The sequence below is a fragment of the Coenobita brevimanus genome, chromosome 110 (genome assembly GCF_032717465.1).
Source record: "Coenobita brevimanus isolate Jiangsu-jjx chromosome 110, ASM3271746v2, whole genome shotgun sequence".
Classification (NCBI taxonomy): Eukaryota; Metazoa; Arthropoda; class Malacostraca; order Decapoda; family Coenobitidae; genus Coenobita; species Coenobita brevimanus.
Window position 1 is genome coordinate 4840238 of NC_137063.1, and position 15848 is coordinate 4856085.

The 15848-nt window shown below is 44.3% G+C and overlaps 1 protein-coding gene across 3 annotated transcripts in view; it reads right to left on the minus strand.

Annotated features, from left to right (window-relative positions):
• LOC145417319 (enoyl-[acyl-carrier-protein] reductase, mitochondrial) overlaps positions 1-15848 on the minus strand; it is a 155054-nt gene that overhangs the window by 61605 nt on the left and 77601 nt on the right. For all 3 annotated transcript variants that reach the window (XM_080285996.1, XM_080285995.1, XM_080285997.1), the window contains one exon: positions 10223-10344. In XM_080285996.1, the coding sequence (XP_080142122.1) occupies positions 10223-10344 (122 nt within the window). The remainder of the gene's footprint in view (positions 1-10222; positions 10345-15848) is intronic.

Genomic DNA, 15848 nt, shown 5'->3' on the forward strand with positions numbered 1-15848 from the left:
TTGAGATGGCCAGTCCTGCGTTGAGTTCGACTAGCCTGGTTCTGAGTTGATTGGCGAGGTTTTGGTGGCTTCTTTCACAATGGAGTTTCCTCGGGGATGGTAGGGAGACGAATGGGAGATACAGTGTCCAAATAATTCAGATATCTGTCCCCAAACTTCTCCGGAGAAATCTGGAGCGTTGCTGGAACGGAGCGCTTATGGAAGGCCAAAGTAGAGAAAGACGTTGGTGATTAGGGCCTTGGCGACAGCTGTGGTGGTGTTCTTTAGCTGGACATGCGATGATGAACTTGGAGTAGGTGTTAAAGAACGTGATGATAAATCAGGCTGCTGACTTTGATGGGAAGAGGTCCCATCACAACTACCACAAGCAGCTCCCACGGTCTGGTAACCGTGTGGTGTTCAGTTGGTCGTGGTGTCCTGGAGATGTCTTTTCGTAATGTGCAGGCTCTGCAGACTTCGATGACTCACCTGGAGACGGTGGATGGCTGAGGTGTCCGGTAGACATCCTTAAAAACCTGAAGCAGTTTTTGTTGGCCAAGGTGGATCCCGTTGTTGGTGCAGATTCACCATGATGTCTCCAATCTCAGTGGGGTCAATGACGATGTGGCCTGAGGAGGTATATAGGTGGTCCCCTGTATGTTCCAACTTTTTGAAGGTGTTGGGTGGCATCCAGTCGAGTTTTTCTTTGGTCTCCCACTGTTGCAGTAATGTTTTTCTGTGAAGCCCTGCAGCTTGCTTTTTGTGGTTCAGTGAGTGACTTCAGAGAAAGACTCGACAAGGCACCAGCATTGATATGCAGTTTGCCAGGGCGGTATATAATGATGAAATTGAAATCCTCGGGGGTTTCTCGTCATTAAAACTAAGAAAGCAACGGTTGTTTGCAATCTCCAGAGCCATTGCAGGGACTGATGGTCCATGATGATCGTGAGTGGGGCCCCTAAGATGTAGGACCGGAAGTGTCTGAGTGCCCAGATTATTCCGAGGCATTCGCATTTTGTGGCTGCATAGTTTGCTCTGGAAGGGTTTAGGGTCCTGCTGGCACAAGTGTTGATGTGTTCTTTTCCCTCCCTAACTTGAGAGAGGACAGCGCCTATTCCAACCAAGATGTCAGTATACAACCAAAAAGGTTGCATGTAGTCAGGGAAGGCGACTATTGGCACTGTGGTGAGGTGGTGTTTGAGGTTTTTGAAGGCCTCGATTCTGGGAGTAGTCCACTGGAAGGTTTTGTCTTTCTTCATCAAGTTGTGGAGTGGCTTGGCAATGGTGGCAAAGTTCTTGACAATGTGCCAGTAATATAAGGCCAAGCCTAGGAAGGCATGGACTCTTTTTACGTCAGCTGGTGGGGTCAGTTTGGCAATGGCGCAGAGCTTGTCAGGATCTGGGGCTAGCCCCTCAAGGGAGATGATATGGCCATAGAATGCAACTGATTCTTGGGCGAGGCCGCATTTCGAGGGTTTCAGTTTGAGGCAAGCCGCTTTAATGCGGCCCAGCACTTGCCCTAAATGCTGGAGATGCTCTTTCCATGTTCGTCCAAACATGATAACATCATCCAGGTCGGCCAAACAAATTTCTCATGTTTGCCCTTGTAGCACCAAGTCCATCAACCTGGAGAAGGTGGTTGGTCCATTGCAGAGGCCAAAAGGGTGGATGCTGGACTCATAGAGGTGTCCTCCTCTGGTGGAGAAGGCCGTTTTCTGCTGATGTTCTTCTTGAAAGGGTACTTGCCAGTTGCCCGACTGAAGGTCCAAAGTTGAGAACCATCAGGCACTGTACAGAGAGTCCAAGGAGTCGTTGATTCAAGGTAGGGGGGTGGCAACTTTGATGGTTATGTTGTTGAGTTGTTGATAGTCGACACAAAACCTCATGGATCCATTTTTCTTTTTCATCAGCACTATGGGAAAAGACCAAGGGCTTATCGAGGGCATCACAATCCCTGTGCTCAGCATGTTGTGAACTTGGCAGTCTTCTTGTTGCTGTATTGGATTTTTTCTGCACTATGGATGGCGTATGGAGGGCCCCGTGATGTGTACCTGGCGATGGAGTATCTCAGTCCAGCCTAGAACTCTCGGGTGTGAGGTGAAGATGTCCTTGTAATGAAGGAGCAGCTGCTCCAAGTCTTGCTGATACTGTGGTGACAAATGAGCAGGAATCTGGGGTTGGGAGGGAGCATCAGCAGAACATGGAGGCTCAAGGGGTGTATCAAAACTCTCCAACTCTCCCATGACAAGACCTTTGAGAAACGTGAGTGGCTCATCAAAGACGTTGGCAATCCTGATGGCACTGTGGTGGGGAAGAACTATTGCCAGGGAGATGAGGCAACCTGTGGTGAAGGGTTGATCCTTCTGCAGGAAGAACAGCAGTGGGTGCTGGGTAAGGATACTCAGTGGCACCCAGGCTTGATGGTGGGGCTGGATGGTGGTCATCTTGTTCACGGCCTGCATGACTGTGTGCAGGCTAGCAATGGGGTTGAGGGCCCCGACCTGGAGGCACTGGTGATGGCAGTCAATAGTGGCTCCCAGCTTTTGTAATACGTCCAATCCGAGATAACAGTCATAAGCCGTGCATCTTGAGTTGAAGACAATGAATGGTGGTCAGTGTAGACGGATGGCTCTGGGGTGGTGACGATGGGGGAGAGAGTTTCGCCTTTCAGAGTCAGTGGTTTGTCTCCCACCCCAATCAGGTCAGTGGATGAAGCTTGAAGGGTCTTACAGGTTGCCTGATTTTTTCTGTAAAACCATGTGTACAGGCAAGAACACACGACGCCCATGTCCACTACACTCAGTTTTTTTATCAAGGCGAAGATACACTTGACAGATTGGTGATGATTTGCTGAATGAAACATTACCTCATAATCTCTTTGCTCATTAGCATTATTAACTGACAACATATATCTGAGGCGAAAATTTGGGTTAGTACATGTTATTTGGACATGTTGCATTCAGCCAATCATCACCAACCTGTCAAGTGCATCTTCGCCTCAATAAAAGAACTGAGTATAGGAGCCTAACAGGAATTCCATGGAGCCTAACCTTAGTGTAGACAGGTGTTCTGGGCTTGGTGCTGGTTGCCCCTGCCATGGCAAGAGCCAATGAGGACGGACCTAAAAATCCAGTCCAGTTTCAGAGGACTCGGTTACATCCACCTCATCATCCAGGTAATCGTGTGTAGACTCTGCGATGACCTCTTCCTTGGAATCTAGTCCTTGGACATCTACCCAGGTGTCACTGTTGGCAACACAACGCTGAAAGGGACGTGGTTTCTGGGGAGGATTCAGGCAGTTGGACCAGCTGTGCTGAGCTTTGACCTGCTCAAGCATGTTGTGCAGGGCACAGGAAACATTGCAAGCCTTGAACTCCCACAGGTCAATTAGGATCAAGCTGTCCAGCCATGTCTGTTGTGGAGACGGGGAGACTCGAGTTGAGGGGGCAGTTTTGACTCCATCAGTCCTCCATCTCCTGGTTTGACTGGATGGGGACACGGTGCACAGCCCCAATCTGCTTTTGTTTGCCTAAATGTGCCACCAGAAGCACCCGGATTATAATGATGTTCCGGTAGAATCCCTGAGTGTCATGGATCGTGAAGTGCTCCCGGACGATACCAGGTAGGATCCATATAAGGTGTGCGAATATATGATGATTCTATTGTTCCTCTGTCGATTGGGTGTAGGCTGACATAGTAAATTTCCTCAAGTACGCTAACATAGCATCTTGATCTCCCTCAAATTTCACATCATATAACTGTGAGAATGCGACGACCGAACCGAGGGAGAGTTGGACGGTGTCAATCACCGCGTTTTTTAATTGTGCCCATGACAGGGCCGTACTGATATTCCCTGCTACTAGGGCAACTGACTTGCCTAGATGAGACAGCAATACGGCTATTTTCTGTGTATCCTCTTTGTAACCCAAATCCAGCAGTGGTTTGACCACTTCCATATAAGATGCAATATCATAGAGTTCTGGGTCATACTTGGGTATGGGGATGTTGGACCTTTGGGCCACCATCGTGATGTATGTGCTACCATGTATGTAGAGCAATCAAAGCTCTACTTTGCCTTTCCCCTGTATTTAAAACCACCCCTAGCACAGTGTTACACTGGCATGAACCTGGTTTCACTGAGTTCTTCTAAACAGGAAGGAACACACAAAACACTTATGATACACTCAAATAGTACAAGGTGAGTACACAAACTCCAAGTGGTAATACTATAGGTTTATTGTTATCCTTACACTCTACTTACAACTTTGGCACATTCAGCCTGAGACACCTAGGCAGTATGAGGGAAAGGTCAATCTGGGATATGGGCTCTTAATCTTAGGGCATGAAGGGACCTCTACTACGAGTGTACTAGGGAGATCACTGTACAGTCTATACACTGGAAAAAGGGGGAGATCCGGGTGGTGAGTTTATGTCAGTACTGCCGGATGTTGTTAAAAGTATATCTGGAAGGCAATGGGCCAAAAGGGAGAGGCTACAACTCTAGTTCTGAAAGTGGGAAACCAGATATCTAATTCTCCCTAAGAACCTGTGGACACACAGGGAGGTTAGAAAGGACCCTAGAAAATCGGGACAGCAAGGTCACACAGTTGTGCCGCCAGGATCTCTTTTCCAGGTGTAGAAAGGAGAAGATTCAGGAAGCGTGGAAGGGGAAGCGCAGGGATAGTGGTCACTCCAAGGACAATGGTGTCTTGTAGCAGCCAGTCCTGACTAAGGAAACGCTGTGGCTTCTCCGAAGCTGAACCACGTAGGGCCAGTTCAGTAGTTAAGGTGGAGGACATCATGGCTTCTGTGCTGAACCGCACTGAGCCAGTTCAGTGGGTGAGAAGGGGCACTGCGGCTTCCTCAGGGCTGAACCACGTCATGTAGAGGTGTATGGTATGTAGGAGGACTGCTGGGCCTTGATAGCAGGCTGTGAAGCCTATGCCCAGAGTCGGACACACACACACACACACACACACACACACACACACACACACACACACACACACACACACACACAAAGTAATGCCAGTGGTTTGAGTCAAGCCAAACCGGTGACATCACCACTCAGGAAGTAACATAAGTGTGTGTGCACACACTCACAGTAATATGAACTAACACTTTCGTTCTCTCTTCTTAATTTGACAAAAGATTCCAAGGACGAAGGTGAATGGATTATTGGCGTCCTATACACACTATGTATCCAATACACAGACTTTTGTGTCTGATACACACTATGTATCCAATACACAGGTTTTTGTTTAAGTACCATTAAGACCCAGTCTGTGGCCATATACAGATATGTGATGTCCCTTGAAGTATTATAATCCTTCTAGTTCCGGCTGACTGCTGCACGCAGTTGCTCGGGTGAGGCACTTTTCTTGGTGAGACAATCAGCCAATTGTTGTGATGTATCCACCCAAGACACTTCATTAATCTCCCTTCGCACCAACATGTCTTGTAATACAGAAATATCAATGCACAATCTCATGCCTTCTACGCTCCTGCAGGAGTAAAGGGAATCCACCAGACTCTTGTTGTCGACGAAACACTTGATCTTGAAATTTCGACATACATAGACCTCACGCAATATATTGTCAAGATATACAGCAGTCTCAGCACATTCAAGCAGCGCCAACGCTTCAGCAGATAAGGCAGATTTGACAACCCACCTAATCTTTCTAGTCTGCCAATATATGGGACATCTTGCCTCACTAGCATCTCTTGGGAAGATCACAAAACCTCCCTGAAACCCACTGCCTACAAGGTTGGCAAATGAGGCATCCAAAAAGCACTCTATATAACGAGCGGCCCCATTCTCAGAATGTATAGCTTCATGTTATCATGTTATTTTCACCCTTCCAATCACCTTGTTGAGCCTAAGCAAATCCGCTACAGTAGCTCGGTTGCTAGCCACTCTCAACTCACATACATCAAAGGCAATATCTGGCCGAGTGTGTGTGGCAATCCAACTGAGTTGTCCAATTAACACACGGTACTCAATTTTCTCAGACTTGGACAGTTCTCCTGATTTCACCGCTGCACGATGTCTGCTCAGGGTGACTGGTTTCAAAGACGAAGCGTACTGGAACTGGTCAAGCGTTATGCTGCCATCGATGCTGGAAACGACATTTAGACGAACATATTTGAAAGCTCTTGATTCTGAACTGCCGATGAGGAATATCTGACTCAAGAAGTTTATCACTTGCTGCTTGAAATCACGTGTACCAGCCCAAAGGAAGTCATCAACATAAATGCATACAATGACTCTGACTTTGCCACTATTAATCCAAGAGAACAGCGCTGAATCCAGTGATGACACTTTAGCTCCGAGGCTCAACAATTCATCTTTTATGTGCGGATACCAATGCCTAGCAGCATCACAAAGGCCGTAAATCATTTTCTTTAGTCTCCACAGCTTACCGCTGCATATTCAGGCGGAGGACGTAATGAATAACTCACTCAATGTCATTACCTTGCAGATAGGCAGCTTGCACGTCCATAGTGTGGCAATCCCATTGGTTGGTGGAGGAAAAAGAAAGTGCCATACGCACAGCTTCTTTTGAGCAAGTAGGAGAGTCTTTCCGGAGATCCGCTGTGTCTTCCTCAAATCCTCTGGCGACTAAACTGGCTTTAACAATCGGCTTTCCATTTTTTCCATCACAACCCATCAAACCGTTATGGCATCTTGCTCAACATCATCTACTTCCTCACACACGTCATTATTCTGTCAGTTTGTAATTTCATTTTCCTTGGCGCATAATACATCCTCAGAGTTGAAAAGGAAAAGCATTTTTGCATCATCATCAACTGATTTTGCAAATCCACCCAATCAATGCTGCCATCAGAGTCCCTCTTCAAATTGCACTAGTGTTTGTACTTTCCAGTGGCTTTACTCGCCCAACTCACAATCCTTCAAGACACCAACTCTCCACTTTCTAAATGTATTCTCTTTATACACTGACCAACAGAAACTTTGGGAGGCTCAGTAACTGGAACAGAAACTGTGGGAGGCTTATCAATAGTGTGAGGCTGATCAACCAGAATTGCACCATTTTCTGACTCGTCATCTGGTGGACAGTCATGGAACACTCGCGAAGAATCATCATCAGGCTTCTCCTGGACTACACTGTTCTTCTCATCACTGCTGACACCGTCCCTAACTGTAGTATTTTGCTCTGGAGCACATGCTAGACGACACATGTGCTCTTGCACGTAGACACTGCTGTGTCTCACCAGAATTTGCTTTCCCTCTCTGCCTATTACAATTCCAGGACCGTGCCACTCATGACTGTCATTTCTTTTGTAGGAGACTTCATCTCCATTTCGGATGTCGTTTAAGTCACTTGAACGTATGTCATGCAGCGGAACCCTAGCCAAATGTTCACCCGATTCAGTCTTTATAAACTCGTCTTGCTAAATGAAGAGCGTTCAAATTGTCCCTCAAATTGTTCGATAGTGATGTAGGTTCTGAGGCTGAAGGATCATTTGCATACGCATTAGTCAGGCCGGGGTTTTGACCAAAAACAAGTTGGTTAGGAGAAAAACCTGCATAGTCGGCAAGTGGATTTCTTGCCAATACTGCCCAAGCCAAGGCCACATCCAAGTCACACTGGCTATCAGCCATTACCTTCCTAACAATGTCACTAATGACTGCATTTTGACGCTAACAAACTCTGTTGCTCCATTGACTCTCTGCAGACATCGTCATGATCTTGGTATTGAAGGCCTCTCCCAACGCTCGCATTTCAACATTGTTGAATTCACAACCATTATCTGTAAGAATTTTTTCAGGTGCGCCAAACACAACAATCCAGCTCCGAAATACTCCTCTGATAATGGTGGTCGCACATTTGTCCACAATTATTATCGCAGTGCAATACTTGGTCGCCAAATCAACAAGGACTAAGAAATAATGCCTTCCCCATGCTTTCAAATCCATGGCTATGGCTTCATTAAACTTAGACGCCATGGGCAAAATGACTACGGGTCAGGGCTTGGCTTTCTTGAATCTACAACAGACTGTACAAGCATCAGATACAGCCCTGATAATCTGCTCTAGTTCTGAACTTTTAATTCCAGCATCTGTAATAAGTTTGATTAAATTAGCTGACATTGGATGTCCAAACTGCCTGTGAAGCTTCGAAGCTGTTTTGTCTACATCACCCCCAAGAGATGCCAGCGCAATTGTTTCACAAAGCTCTCGGCCTGGTCACAAAGAAATTGGAAGCAAGTAATGGCCTGAAGATCTATCTATCTATCTATTGCCAGACGCCTCAATCCCGTTTGGGATGGCCACAAACAAATCACCTCCACGTCGCCCTGTCCCCCACCATTTCACTGCCCTGCTCCCAACTCACACCTTCCTCTCTCATATACCTCTCCACCCCATCCCTCCATCTCATCCTCGGCCTCCCCCTCCCTCTTCCCCCCTCCACCTCACTCACATACACTCTCCTCGTCAGCCTCTCACCCTCCATCCTCTCCACATGGCCAAACCACCTCAGTGTGTTCCTAATAACGCTTCCTATCACATCCACATCCACACCACAACGCCCCTTTGTATCCTCATTCGTCAGCCCGTCTCTCCATGTGACTCCACAGGCTCCTCTTAAATAACTCATTTCCACTGCTCTCACTCTTGACTTGTGCCTGAAGATGAGGACTTCAAATTAATGATAGTTCCACAAATTTTGACCTGGTCCCTTTCAAAGTTAATCAACATTTCTGTTTTTTTCATGGAACGTTTGCTCAGCAGCAAGGGAATATTGCAGTTCATAACACCAGTCACAATGGTTGCACACATATTTCCAATGCAGCAGGGCAGAGTAATGTATCTGAGGGAAGAAACTGTGATGCCATCAGCAAAAGTAAACCCTGAGGATTACTTTTCTTCTATTATAGCCTCACGTTTGTAATCACTGAGCTCACTTAGATAGCAATTGATCCATTCAACTCCATATAGTTGTTGAACACCGTGTCTAGAACAGCACATCCCTTAGATTCTTCAACTAGCATCTGTAATTTACCTCTACTAGTGGCATCATCCACACAGCCCATAAATAATGACAGATGAACTGTTTCAGAATTTTCTTCCTGACTGCCTTTATTTTCGTATGCATCCGGACAGTCACGTGCCCATTGAAATCAAGAATCACATACTAAACACCTCGATACCTTTCCATCAGGCCCGAGCGGGTTCTGCCTCCTGCCGGTGGATGAGCATTGGGAAATTCTAGCAAATACAGTTGAATGGCCATCACCATGACTTCAATCACATACCGCACCACCCCGAAACAGTATCCTTCCTCGTCGAGTACCTCTAATGTAAAACGTCTCCTCACTCCCGACTTCATCACTCCAAAAGACTGGTTCACTCTCCACCTCACTGGCAGACACCGATGCATAGTTCTACCCGCAAATTTCACCAGCGAAAATATGATTCAGGGCAATTTCATATTTTCATAAGTTACCTCAGCTATTGTGGACATCACTAGTTGTTGTTCACTATCTGAAAGTTTGCATGAAGCCAGAAGCATAAAAGCCATCACAGAATTCAGGAGTTCCATGTCCTGCTTCGTAAATTTGAAATAAACATGCTCAAATTCTGACAAGAACCTATGAATGTTCATACCACCGGCTCTTCTGAAGTTGTACAATTCATGAAAAGCTGCAAACCGTCGATGTCCTTTGTCCACAAGAAATAAACCATCTAGTTTGTTCAACAAGGTCTGAACACCATTACCTTGTTTCAAATCAGCAGTGTCAATTTCTGAAGACGCCACCTTCGCTCTACCTGACAATGAAAGGTGAATGGCTAAAGCTTGCTTCTTTTTCGGTATGCCTGTCAGTTCACACCAAATGTCGATGTCCTTCTTCCAACTCTCATAGGCAGAATCATTTTCAAGTTTTGGAGGCCACTTAGCTGAGCACAATGCCATTATGTTCGAACCACGTTCTGCTACCAGTATTAGAGTGCAAAACAACCACACTCACTGGCTTCACACCACCCACTGACTGGGCCCCGCCTGCACACCGCAGGCCGCTTCCGGTGACATCGCCACTCGGGATGTAACAGAAGTGTGTGTGCACACACACAATCACAGTAATATGCACTAACGTTTATTTTCCAAAGACTTACCATCCATCCATATTAAATATGTTGTGTAAAATCACCCATTCAGGAAAGCTGCATGATTGCAACAAAGCATAATGGTTGGATATATACAATACTAACTCTAACCTTAGTTCCGTCTCTGTTACCACCACAGTAGCTCCCAGGCCAGTTAGTTTCTTCTTCAACTCTAGAATGTCTGGTCTGTCACGCACCACATTGACTGTCTTCAGTCCCAGAGCTGCTGCAATCTTCAAAAAATACAACATGCATGAATTACATATACCAAGCTTCTAAACACAGACTGCCATTGTAGTAAGCTGAGTCTGAGCATTTAGTACTAAGAATCATATGGAGAGTGTGACTCTGCAAATACTGTAAAATACTGTTTTAGAATAAAATTCTCCATTGGCTGGCTCAAAGGATTGTTTTGCTTCATCCTGATCAATCTGGCCAGGAAGCAACTGCTTCTGTGAGGCTATCCCACAGGTACAGTACAGTACATTCACCATGTAGGGATGTGACACTCTCTTGTGGTAGAGTGCACCTCACCAGGGTCAGACCAGAATTTTCCCATGGAGAGGTGCAAGGAAAAATGGGAAGGTTTGGCTCCCGGGTTGATGCCACAGCTTCTCCACCCAGGGTGCACAATGCTGCCACATATAAGCTCCCCTTCAGAGCTTGACTCAAAGGATACAGTGCCTTTGTAGCTGATTATTCCTAACCAGGTCTAGATTAGGCTCCTCTGTTACCCACAGTACTTACTCCGACAGGCACGATGATCACTGTGATGTTGAAAAATATTGGCAAGGTATTCAAAACCCTCTGACCTCCTCCTCCTCCTTCTTCCTTAATAACTGCATCCTCTGATAGATATGCTGGTATGTTCTGTGCCACTGGTTTTTATCCTTAACAAACAAGTTTCCTTTGAAAATGAAAAATAACCTGACTGAGAGAGAGGAAAGCTGAAATACAGTAGCAGGAAAGACTTATCCCACTAAAGCTTTTGAGCCAACAAATGCAAGAATTTATTCTAAACCCACCAAGTTACTGGCCTCTCAAGGCTTTGTGCCTAAACAGACTTCTACATGATGGATGAGATTCATGGCCAAAGAAGTAAGAATCCTAAGAAAGAGAAAGTTTCTCAAAAGTAGAAGAAAACAGAGATCCCCACCCTCAGGCAGCTGAGATATGAGAACTCTTGGGGAAGTGCAAGTTATCTAATAGTTAGTGACACCTCTTGAGTTTCTATAAAGTGTTTTTTAATGGGGAAAAAAAAAAAGTCTTCCTAAAGAAACTGAACACAGAGGAATCTAAATTCAAAATGCATTAATTTTGGGATATTTGAACACAGTGCATTTAAACAACTGGAGGCAAAGACAAAATGGGGATGGCAATTTCTAAGATGACCAATAGCGCATCTGAAACAATAAGGCCCAACTTCATGGCATAGTTTTGAACCCAATCCCAGGTTTAAAATCTGGATTATACCATACCATAATCACAGATCACAGAACGAAGCTTTGGACCACTGTGGCACATAATTTGAGGTTTAGTCCATCCATGGTTTAAACCTCCTTAAAGGGGTGGACCGACTGGAGATCGAGGGCAGCAAGTGCCTGCATGAATACAACATTATTCTTTCCAAAGTTTTCTACAGATTGACTTGTTTTTTAGAGAGGCGCCTATTGGCTGAAATGTATGATCATGTTTCATCAAACTTCCTTGTCCTCTCCATACTGAGAAACTGTGCAAACAGTAGCCTATTAACGTCATCCTTCTGTATAATATAATTTTGTCATTTGTGCAAACACCAGCTTATTGATTCTGTACAATGCTTCTGTATCACCAAACTTTATTCAGCTATGCAAACGGTAGCCTATTATTATAGTACTGTACTTCTGTATTATGAAACTTTGTCAACTGCGCAAACGGTAGCGTATTAACACTGTACTTCTGTATCACAAAACTGTGTCACATGTGCAAAGAGTAGCCTAATATTAGTGTGTTTTTGTAATTAATACTTTTATCGACAAATACATTTTTCTAGTACCCAAAGTATATACAGTATGCAATTACAAGAAATATAGATTAGTTTCACAGAAATATGAGTAAGGTTATCTGTAAATCCCCATCCCCTGCAATGCAGTAAGACCAAGGTGGTTTGACATACTGTAATTTTCTTCAACTTGTGATACTTTTACATCATGTCAGTTATGAGTAACTGATAATAGCTACAATTTTATCAATGCTTTAGCAGAAATTAAGATTTGTTTAAAAGAAACATGAGTAATGGTTAAAAAGGTTATTCATATATTTCCCCAGTAATGCAGAAAGACTGAGGTGGTTCGACATAATTTGCTTTAACTATAATATAATCTACAGGAGTCATGTGCACTCTCAGCTGGAATACTGCTCACCCTTGTGGAATGAATGTGGAGAGGTTGCACTAAAACAACTAAACAAATTCAAAACAAAGCTGTTAAAATTATCAATAACCCAACTATTACAAATGAACTACCCCCCTCCATGTGTAAGAAGGAATGTTGCCGCCCTTGCAGTACAGTATTTTACAGATACTATGGCAAACGCTCAGACAAGGTTGAATCCATTGTGCCATCTCTGCATGCCTTCCCCTGAGCTACACGGGCATTTGGTAGCGCTAATGACTGGACTATCACAATGCCATATTGCAGAACTTCTGCTTATCAGAATTCTTTTATTCCCCGAAGTGCATCTCTTTGGAACTCGCTTCCCCAGCGTGGTTTTCCCTAAAACTTCAACCTATGGCTGTTCAAGTCCAACTGCTATAGATTTTTTATAAATGGAGGACACCTATAATCTGGTGCATGGATTACTTTTATTTTTATTCATTTGTTTTTCCTTACTCTGTTCTGTTATTTAAAAAAAAAAAAAAAAAAAGTGATACTTGTACAATGAATCCATCTATCTATAGCCCAACGCCCTAATCCCGCAAAGGGTGGCTGCAGACAAAATGCCTCCAAGTCGCTCTGTCACTCACCATTTGACTACCCTCCCTCCAACTCACCCCTCCCTCCCTCATATACCTCTCAACTCCATCCTTCCACCTCATCCTCGGTCTACCCCTCCCTCTCCCTCCCTCCACCTCACCTACATACACCTTCTTAATCAGTCTTTCATTCTCCATTCTCTCCACATGTCCAAACCACCTCCGTGTATTTCTCCTAATCTTCTCAACCACATCCACATCCACCCCACAACGTTCCTTCACTTCATTTGTCAACCTGTCCCTCCATGTCACTCCACATGCTCCTCTCAAGTAACTCATTTCCACTGCTCTCACTCTTGACTAATTCCCCTCTTGCAGGGTCCATGCCTCATTTCCATACATAGCGTAGGGATCACAATACTATCACGCAGTGACTTCTTAACTTCCATACGCACCTCCCTATTCTTCATCACTGCTTTCAGTGAACCAACAGCCTTCCTTCCCTGCTGTACCCTTTCACGCACTTCATCCCCCAAAGTTCCATCCTTACTCATCAAACTACCCAAGTACTTGAATGCACTCACATTCTCCATATCCTCACCATCCAACCTTAGTGTACATTCTGTGACTTCATTCCTCTCAAACACCATAACTTTATTTTGTTTTCATTAACTTTCAGCTTCCTCCTCCTACACACTGTCCCAAATTCATTCACCGAACCTTGCAACTCCCATTCATCTTCACTCAGCAATACTGTATCATCAGCAAACAGCAACACCAGAATCTTCCAAATCTCACCCTCATTCATCAGAGCCACCCCCACATCCACTGCCCTACCTTGCACCTCCTTTACAACCCCAGCCATGTGTATATTAAACAGCCATGGAGACATCACACAACCCTGTTTCAGTCCCACATTGAGATCAAAGAAATCAGCTCACCATCCACTCGCACTGTAGCCCTAGTTCCTTCATACATACTCTTCACAACACTCAACAATTTCCCCTCCACTCCATCTATTCTTAATATCTTCCACATACCTTGCCTATCTATCAGTAATGAATAACTGATAATGGCCATCAAATTAATGCTTGTATGATTATTAAATATCACATATGGCAGAATGATGATGATAGGTGTGGCAATACAGAAATAATGAACTGCACATGTCAAGTGCTTATGCAGCCCACAGCACTATTAGTCTCATGAACTTACATGCACTGTATTATTTATGAAGAGTCATGGATTTTTCATTCCCTCATGTTAACAGTGATATTTCATTACATATAGGATTTTTTTTTTTTTTTTTTTTTTAATATTAATGCACAAACCGGGCAGGGAATGGCTATTCTTTTCCTTTAGAGGTTGTTTTTCCTGCCACATTCAAATCCCAGCTAGGCTAAAAACACGTGTTGATTGGATGTAAGCACAATGTCTGAATTCCTGCTTCAGTCTGATGTTTAAATCCCAAATTATTCAAAATCATATTATCTGCAATATAGTCCAGTGATATGAATATGGCTTAACCCTTGGCTATGATACAGGATTGAGCAATCCCCAATCTGAGGTCTGAACCAACCTCAAACCCAAGGTTTAAACTGTCATTCTGAATTCAGGCCCAGGAAAACCAGCTATGGTAACCCCTGTATTGAAGAGCTGGACAGAAAAGGAGTGAGAGTGTTTAGTTACACAGGTGTTGCATGCCTCCCATGGCGAGGGAGGAGTGCAAGCACAGACTTCAATGTAACTTTTTCTTTTCTAGCAATTGTGATGTCCTCAAAAAGAATTGGCATTTTCGAGAAATAAGAAACATATTATTGTCATTAACATACTGGTGCTGTGATGGAGAAATAATAATTCTTGCTACTGTCCAGTGAACAATCACGGTTTATAAAAAGTGACGGGTGAACATACAACATATCCATCCCCTCAGGTTGGGCAGTGTAAGGTGCCTGTGTGCTACCATGGCAACCATGGGATGCAGGCAATGTCAATGAAAGTGCAAGTCCACAAAGTCCCAATCGAGTCCAAAGGCTCATTAGCTGCTGCTTTCAGGAAAGCAAGCATACATTGCAGCCGATGACACTGGATCAGGAGCTTTGCACATCAGAAAGGATCTAATACCATTTAATAACATATTCTGCCTTATTTAGATTACTGTCAGCCTTCATGTTGCATTACAAAAACTGCACTAAAGCAGCCTGTTTTATAAACAGCTATCAATAATATGCTCAAAGGTGTAGGCTCTTGTAACAGTCCTGTGGTAGATGATATAGTTTCCATGAATATTTCTGCATTTCTGAAAGTGTGTTGTTACCCAAGGTCACTATAAAAAAAAAAAAAAAAAAAAAAAAAAAAAAAAAAAAGTCTTAGGGATAACTATATACTTATACACTGACCTATACATGTAGTATAGAGGTACCTTAGGTAAGACAGGTAATGCAGTTATCTGATTCTGCAAGGGTGCTATGAAACAAAAAATCACACTACTATACAAATCTATAGGAAAACCATTATATATCTATCTAGATATCTATCTATTGCCAGACGCATTAATCCCGTAAAGGGTGGCCACAAACAAATTGCCTCCATGTCGCCCTGTCTCCTGCCATTTCACTGCCCTGCTCCCAGCTCCCAACCCCCTCTCTCATATACCTCTCCACTCCATCCCTCCATCTCATCCTTGGCCTCTCCCTCTCTTTCCCTCCCTCCACCTCACTCACATACATTCTCCTTGTCAGTCTCTTGCTCTCCATCCTCTCCACATGGCCAGACCACCTCAGT